Source organism: Bison bison, unplaced genomic scaffold (assembly GCF_000754665.1).
Source record: "Bison bison bison isolate TAMUID 2011002044 unplaced genomic scaffold, Bison_UMD1.0 scf7180017864063, whole genome shotgun sequence".
In the NCBI taxonomy this organism is placed as follows: domain Eukaryota; kingdom Metazoa; phylum Chordata; class Mammalia; order Artiodactyla; family Bovidae; genus Bison; species Bison bison.
This window is the reverse complement of record NW_011494635.1, coordinates 6,662,258-6,670,000: the sequence shown is the minus strand read 5'-3', so window position 1 is coordinate 6,670,000 and position 7,743 is coordinate 6,662,258. Positions and strand designations below refer to the sequence as shown.

The 7,743-nt window shown below is 53.8% G+C and overlaps 1 protein-coding gene across 1 annotated transcript in view; it reads left to right on the top strand.

Moving 5' to 3' along the window:
* PFKP (phosphofructokinase, platelet) overlaps positions 1-7,743 on the top strand; it is a 54,344-nt gene extending 46,601 nt beyond the window's left edge. The window contains 6 exon segments of the mRNA XM_010836403.1: positions 1,689-1,853; positions 2,840-2,901; positions 3,145-3,256; positions 4,730-4,829; positions 7,254-7,356; positions 7,432-7,743. Coding sequence (XP_010834705.1) covers positions 1,689-1,853; positions 2,840-2,901; positions 3,145-3,256; positions 4,730-4,829; positions 7,254-7,356; positions 7,432-7,579 — 690 coding nt within the window. The 3' untranslated portion in view covers positions 7,580-7,743.

Sequence of the window (7,743 nt, the reverse complement as noted above, 5' to 3'; positions counted from 1 at the left end):
CTACTGGTCTCCCCTTGCACCCCGAGCCCCCCTGCTAGTCTCTCCCTGCACCCCGAGCCCCCCCAGGTCTCTCCCCTGCAGCTTCCTCCCCATTGGCCATTATGGATGTGGGTTCCCTGCTGACCCGCCCCCGCTTTGCTCAGGCTTTCCGGAGCTTGCTGGAGCTGTCGAAGAAACGCGACAGCCACCCCGAGTTTTGCATCCCTGTTTGTATGGTGCCCGCCACCATTAGCAACAACGTCCCAGGCACAGACCTGAGCATAGGCTGTGACACGGGCCTGAATGTGATTGTGGAGGTAAGATCTTCTCATTTGCTCAAGGAGATGGCCCGTCAGGGGTCCCGCAGGGTCTGTCTTTCCCACTCAAGGAGAATCGGAACGGGGACCTGCTGGATCTTTCAGGGCGAAGGAGCCCTGCTTCTCATCAGCTCGGGTTAGCACAGTTTCCGCCCAGCCTATCTTGGGGAGCCCACCTGTGCCGACTCTCAGTGGGCTGTTCCCTCGGGGGCCCTGGGTGAGCCTGCTCCTGCCTACCAGGACAAAAGCCCCGAGGTGCCCCCAGGTGACCAGTGGCAGTATGGTGTTGGAGGAGACAGGACGCAGAGCAAGGGGGTGGGCAGAGGGACCCAGTGCTGGGCGTATGAGAGTCCAGTGGAGCCAGGGTCACAGGGAGGCGGGGAGGAGATGCCCTTCCTTGGGGGCTTCACCCACAGTCCCTCCCAGCCCCATCCAAGTGGGGCCCCAGCAGGCTGGTGTCACCCAGGCTCCGAGGGACCAGCGTTTCCAAGCCTTGACCACCTGGCATCCATCGGCACTGACCCTCACCCATCGGCACCCTGCTTGCCTGGACTGTGCTGTGGGCAGTGGGACCCGTGTCCTCCCCAAGTGGGGACCCCCAGAGGTGCAGAGCCCCCTGTGCTGGAAGGTTCCCATCTCAGCTGGGCAGAGCCCTGGTAAATGGCAGTTGAGCACAGGTTCTGAGCTGATGGTTAGATAGGAAGGCTGTAACCAGGACCTCTGCCGTCGAGGCCAACAGGCACGTCTGGGCTGGCTGGTGATGATAGCTGCTGTTCTGGGTCAGGAGGGGAGCCCATGAGACCTGCAGCCGAGGGGGCCTGTGCATCCCCCATCCTGAATTCCTGAGACAGAGGCCAGGCAGGCAGGTTTTAGTGCTCAAACGCCACGTGAAGGACCCGTGGACACCATGGCCCTGTGGGTCTCCCCACCCGGCCGGGCATCCCCAGGCCTGAGCACCAGGAGGATGAGACGGGCGTGTTGACGTGGTTTCTTTTCCTGTCTGGGCTCCTGGAGAACTCGGAGCTGCCCAGCTGCTGAAGTGCACCCTGAGTTTGGATGAGATCAGTCCGTTTTGGGGGAGGGTGGTGATCCATCACAGATGCTGGAGGGGTCATCAGGGGTGATGGAATGGGACCCGTCTGGTGATCACGTGCTTGTTCACATTTAAACCAAAGTCTTGGAGCGAAGGTCTCCCCGCTGGTGGTGGTACACTTTGGTGCACAAAGCCTTCTTCCCCCGGCGTGTCCCCGGAGTGTTTCAGGAGAGAACAGAGCAGGGACATGCCTGCTGACGAGCCCTAAGAGGCCAGGGCCCAGGGCCCAGCGCACCGCCCAAGGTCAGGGCCGGCTGCAGGGCGGTGTCCGCGTCTCCTGACCGTGTCTCCTCGTGCAGACGTGTGACCGCATCAAGCAGTCAGCCAGCGGGACCAAGCGGCGCGTGTTCATCATTGAGACCATGGGGGGCTTCTGTGGCTACCTGGCCAACATGGGAGGACTGGCGGCTGGCGCAGACGCTGCCTACATCTTCGAGGAGCCCTTCGACATCCGGGACCTGCAGGTGCGTGGACGCAGGAACCCAGGGGTCGCTGACTGACAGGTCCAGGGTCTCAGGAACCACTCCCATCCCCCGCCACATCACAAACACTAGTGAGGCATTAGAGCTCCATGTGCAAGGACAGGCCGACCCCTGGAACAGGTTCCGGGGCACCTGCTGCTCGTACCCCGAGCTTGTAACTGTGTTTCTTACACACTCACCTGGGAAGCAGTTAATGCCCTCCCTGGAGGCCCTACACTTGCAGGGACACGGATGTGCTAGGCGCCTGGGGCCTTGCTGGGTCATGGCCACCACGTCCAGGCCTCGGGTGCGCAGGCGGCCAGAGCTCGGGGTCCCTGTGGGTCTGAGCCGGGGGACTGCAGCAGTGGAGGACAGACCCCCGCCTGCAGGAGCCCCTGGTCCCCTGTGGCCAGGACATGGGGAGGACGACACGGGGAGGGCTGCCCAGTGCCCCCGGGGAGGCTTGCCCCAGCCAGGATGCAGCCCAGGGGAGCGTCGCCCCAAAATCAGGACTGGAAACTCACAGTCCACCTGCTCTTCTGCAGCCGGCTTCCTTTGGAACCTGTGCTCTTGTGTCCTTGCTGAAATTCTCCTGCCTGAACGTGCCTGTTAGGCAGGGTCAGGAGTCTCTCTGTAAAGCCAGGTGACAGCCGTGTTCCTCTGAGATAGCAGGCGCGGGCGTTGGCAGAGCAGCCTGGGGAGCAGCCTTAGTGAGCACACAGAGCACACAGTGACGTGTCCACGGGCGGCTCACCTCTCAGGCATCGCCTGTGGACACTGAGCGGTGCACTGACGCCATGACCCCCCCCCGCCCCCGCCCCGGCTGTGGTCTCCATGTGCCGCTGTCCCCAGTGGGTGTCACTAGCCAACACATCACTGTCCACTGTCCCCTCTGCCACGAGGTCAGCTCACAGCAGCCACACCGGCCACACTTGGGGCAGTGCCCGGCACATAGCAGGCGCCTAATCACAGTGTCCTGACTTTCCTAGTCCAACGTGGAGCACCTGACGGAGAAGATGAAGACCAGCATCCAGAGGGGGCTGGTGCTCAGGTAACAGCCCATGGTCCCCAAGCGCGGCTGCTCCTCCTCCGCGTGGTCTCGCTCTGCTCCGTGTTCAGACCAGCGGGCGTTTAAATGACTCAAGGGCCATTTTTAGAAATCCAATTTTGCTTGGTCATCAGTTTCCATTTTTAAGATTCGTTCAGTGGTTTCTGTCACGATGCCGCCGCGGTGATAAGGAGCGAGGGTGGCATGGTTGCAGGGGCAGGACGACCCTGGGCTTGTGTGTTGCAGGAACGAGAGCTGCAGCGAGAACTACACCACCGACTTCATCTACCAGCTCTACTCCGAGGAGGGCAAGGGCGTGTTCGACTGCAGGAAGAATGTGCTGGGCCACATGCAGCAGGTGGGCCACGGGCGGGGCATGGCCTCATGCCTTATCTCACGTAGATGGCCTGTGTTAGCTGTTTTGCAAAAAGGAAGTGTATTTCTAAGTCAGTTCCACAGTGATTAGAATCAGCATCTGAACTATGTATGTTGTCACACCGGCTATCATCAGCCTCAGGAACACTTTCTGTTCTGACAGTTGAGCGGATAGGCTTTGTCAGAAAACCGTCCACTTCCATATACATAGTGACACCAGTTAAGTGGAAAGACGCGTTCAAGTTAAGTACTTGATTCAGTGAATTCAGTCGCTCAGTCATGTCTGACTCTTTGCCACCCCATGGACTGCAGCATGCCAGGCCTCCCTGTCCATCACCACCTTCTGGAGCTTACTCAAACTCATGTCCATTGAGTCGGTGATGCCATCCAACTATCTCATCCTCTGTTGTCCCCTTCTCCTCCTGCCTTCAATCTTTCCCAGTATCAGGGCCTTTTCTAATGAGTTGGTTCTTCGCATCAGGTGGCCAAAGTATTGGAGCTTCAGCTTCAGCATCAGTCCTTCCAATGAACATTCAGGACTGATTTCCTTTAGGATGGACTGGTTGGAGCTCCTTGCAGTACAAGGGACTCTTGAGAGTCTTCTCCAACACCACAATTCAAAAGCATCAAATCTTCGGCGCTCAGCTTCCTTTAAAGTTTAACTCTCACATCCATACATGACAACTGGAAAAACCATAGCTTTGACTGAGATGGACCTTTGTTGGCAAAGTGATGTCTCTGCTTTTTAATATGTTGTCTAGGTTGGTCATAACTTTTCTTCAGTATCTTTGATTCAGTATCAGGCCTTCATACCCATTTAAACTGGAGTGTCAGACAGATGACAGTTCTTTGAGATCTGCGTGAAATCAGAGCAATTTGACAGAATCTTGGTGTATGCATGTCAGTGCACCCCAGACAGGGCAAGCAGTTGGAGTGGAGTCGTGGGACCTGGTCCCCTGACAGCAGGCCCTCCCATCACCACGTCTCAGTCCTTGTCTCAGGAGCTTGTAGTTCAGGGTCCACAAACTCAGTGACTGCCCTGAAGTTACACGATGGCATATGTGGTAGGCGTGTGTAGGTCTTTCTGAAAGCGAGCCCACAGAGTGGACCAGCCTCTTAAGAGAACTGTGACCCTTCCCCACGGCCTCCCCAAAACAAGTTGAAGGAGTCCTGACGAAGATGCTGACGTAAGGACGATGCTCAGGGTCTGGTTGATTAAAAGCCGCCTCCTCGGGAAGCAGCGACACCTGACCGGGGGTTTTGGCTGCAGGAGTGACAGGCTTTCTTGTGGTTTGTTTGTTCCCAGTCATGTACAAGGAGATAGAAACAGACCCCCATATTTCTTAGAAATAGGACGTGAATTTTGTTAGTCATTATAACTTCTGTTCCATTTTAAAAGCTAACAGTCAGGAAGGTGCTGGTGTCTAACTCTCATGTTAACTCTGACCAACCACAGGGTGGGGCGCCTTCTCCGTTCGACAGAAACTTTGGAACCAAAATTTCCGCCAGAGCCATGCAGTGGATCAGCTCGAAGCTGAGGGAGTCCGTGGGGAAAGGTACCAATCGGTGGCAGGCGGCGTGGGTTGGGAGGGCCGTGCTCTGTGCAGGCATGTTTCTGCCCCATGTCCGTCTGGCTTTGGGCTGCATGTGACTTCTGCAGCTACTGTCTGTGACTTAGGTTATAACTAGGAATAAATGTACTTAAGGAAACAGAACGCTAATTACTGCAGGAGGCACTCCACTCATGTAGGAAGAAACTGCCCGCTCTGAGGGCCCCGGAGCTGCCGTGACCTTCCCTGTTTCTCTGCTGTGCTGACGCCGAGTTAGCTTTTACCTAAGACACTTGGCACCTTCCATTATTCCTTTATGGCCTCTTTTTTGGGAAGACAGCAAGGGATGGGGAGGCACCTGGACGGCTTCCTCCCTGGCGGGTTTTCCCTCCAACTCTGAGCCCCTCCCCAGGGCAGCAGCCCTGCGATCCTTCCTTCAGGGTCTGACTTTGCAGGATTAAACCTTCAAAGGCTCTGGTTTTGTGGTTTACATGAGGGGAGCTGGTCTCTGCTATGGCCCGGAACCCACCTGGCCCTGAGCAAGTGGTTCCGGGGTCACAGCCACTGCCCAGGCCCAGCGAGGCCAGTTCCTCATATCAGCCTCGCCCACCACACGCTCACTGGTGGGACCCCGCCCTCCCTGGGACTCACCCATCCATGTCACCTCTGAGCTGTTGCTGTGATGGTGGGTATCCGGTCCCCCTGTGGCTGCCGGAGGCTGACCCTCCAGGTCAGCAGGGAGACGGCCAGGCCCCTCCTGCTGGTCCAGCACTCATTTATTCTGTTACTGCTTCATGTTATCTGATTGTTTGGGCTGTGTTATTTCCTAGAATTTAAAAACATTTTAAGAATTTTTGATATTGTATGTTAGAGAAGGTCCAGGTTTTATATTCTGTGAGTCACAGGCTGCAGACATGTATCTCCCATTTGGCAAACCCAGTCGTTTTCTGTTAGGGTTATTTTTTAATGAAGAACTCAATTTAGTAATGTAGTCAGTTTTTTTAACTTTGTCCTTGAAGATTAGAAATTTTTGTTACTAAAAATTCACCTTTTACATTTGGTTTTTAGCCCATTTGAACTGGTATTAACATTTAAGGTCTTAATTTTTTTCCATGTGAATAATTACTTGGGTGCTAGCCACTGAAAAATCCATTCCCCTCAATCTGCAGTACAGTTAATCTCCATCCAAGAACAGGAAGCCAGAAACTTAAGGGACTGTTTCTGGATTGTTCGGTTCTTTTTTTGGCAGTTAGCAATCTTGCCAGTGAACAATTACTGTTATCAGGTAGTCCTACCTGGGCTTTCTTCATTTCAGCTATTCCTGACTCTTTGTGTCCATCAGTTCTGTTGGATTTTTGGAGGTGGGGATTACATGTAAATAACAAATTACATAAATAACAAATAATTGGAATAAGAATTGATATTTTTAAAATATTTATCTTCTAATCCATGAACAATTTAATCTCCATATATTTAGACTGTTTGTTACTACAGCATTGTTTTCCATAAAGCTACTGACTATAAGTTTATTCCTGACTTAGTGATTTTAAAAATATATTACTGTGAAGGGTATTACAATTTCTTACTGCTGGTGTACAGAAATACAACTTATTTTTATACACTGATGTAAATTGTAGTAATCGTGTAAATGCATCTTTTCTTGGTTTTCTCACAGCATCTGCATGGATGTGTCTTTTCTTGGTTTTCTTACACACAGCATCTGCATGCAGATCTTTTTTTTTCCTTGACTTTTTGTGGATGAGTTTCCTCCAGAGAAACCCCAACAGACGTAGTGACAGAATTCCTGTCTTGTCTCCTGGATAATACAGGGAACACATCAGTGCTTCATGACTCAGAATTCTCACTAATATTTAAGCGAAGTCTTTCTGCACCTTATTTGTTGACGGTCTTTGGTGGATACTGTATGCTCTGATGTTCGCTAAGAATTGTTTCAGTCATGAAGGTTAGGACACACTTGCATTGAATGAGATGGATGGTCCCTTGAATTTTCTTTAGCTGACTTGCTCATGTTACACTCACCTTGCCTCTCCTGGGTATACCCGCGACGCCCCTAGGCTGCATCCCCTCTGTTCCCCTCTGTGTAGAGGGTAGGCTTGGTCTAGCATCCAGGAGGCCTGGGGGTTCCCTGGGGAGAGCATTTCTAAGAGTCCTGATTTGGGATGTTTGATAAACCTCTGCCTGTGTCCCGGCTGCGCTTCTGCTGTAGGGAGAGCTGACGGCTGCATGTCTTCCACGTTTACAGACCTGCTTTTGTTTGAATCTCAAGTTTGGCATGAAAATACACAATTTACCCTCTTCTCTGCAGTGCCTACAGCTCTCCGTGCCTCTTGCTCTCCAGACCTTGGTAATTTGTGCCAATATCTAGACCTCACCTCTCATTTTCTGACATCATCTTTCTACCTTTCATAGGAAAAAAATTTTTAAGTGAGGACTCTGTGTGTGTGCTGGGAATCAGCAAGAGAACACTGCTATTCCAGCCCGTGGCGGAGCTGAAGAAGGAGACAGACTTCGAGTAAGCGCCTGAGGTCAGGGGCGGGGGAGGCCCCCTGGGTGAGCCCCACCCCGCTCAGCCTGGTCCCCCCCGCAGGCACCGGATCCCCAAGGAGCAGTGGTGGTTGAAGCTGCGGCCCCTCATGAAGATCCTGGCCAAGTACAAGGTCAGCTTCGAGGTGTCGGATGCCAGCCAGCTGGAGCCTGTGCAGCCCCGTGGCCCCGAGGAGCCGGCTGCCATCTAGCGGCCGCCCGCCTGCTGTCATGGTCCAGTTATTTATGAGCACTTTACGCGAGCATCGTCCACGTGAAGCCTGACCCCAGGCCCTGGTGCACGGGCCGCCTGTGCTGTCCTGTCTCCTGCTTCACAACCTGCGGGTCCCGCAGAATTAAACGTTTGCTACAACCC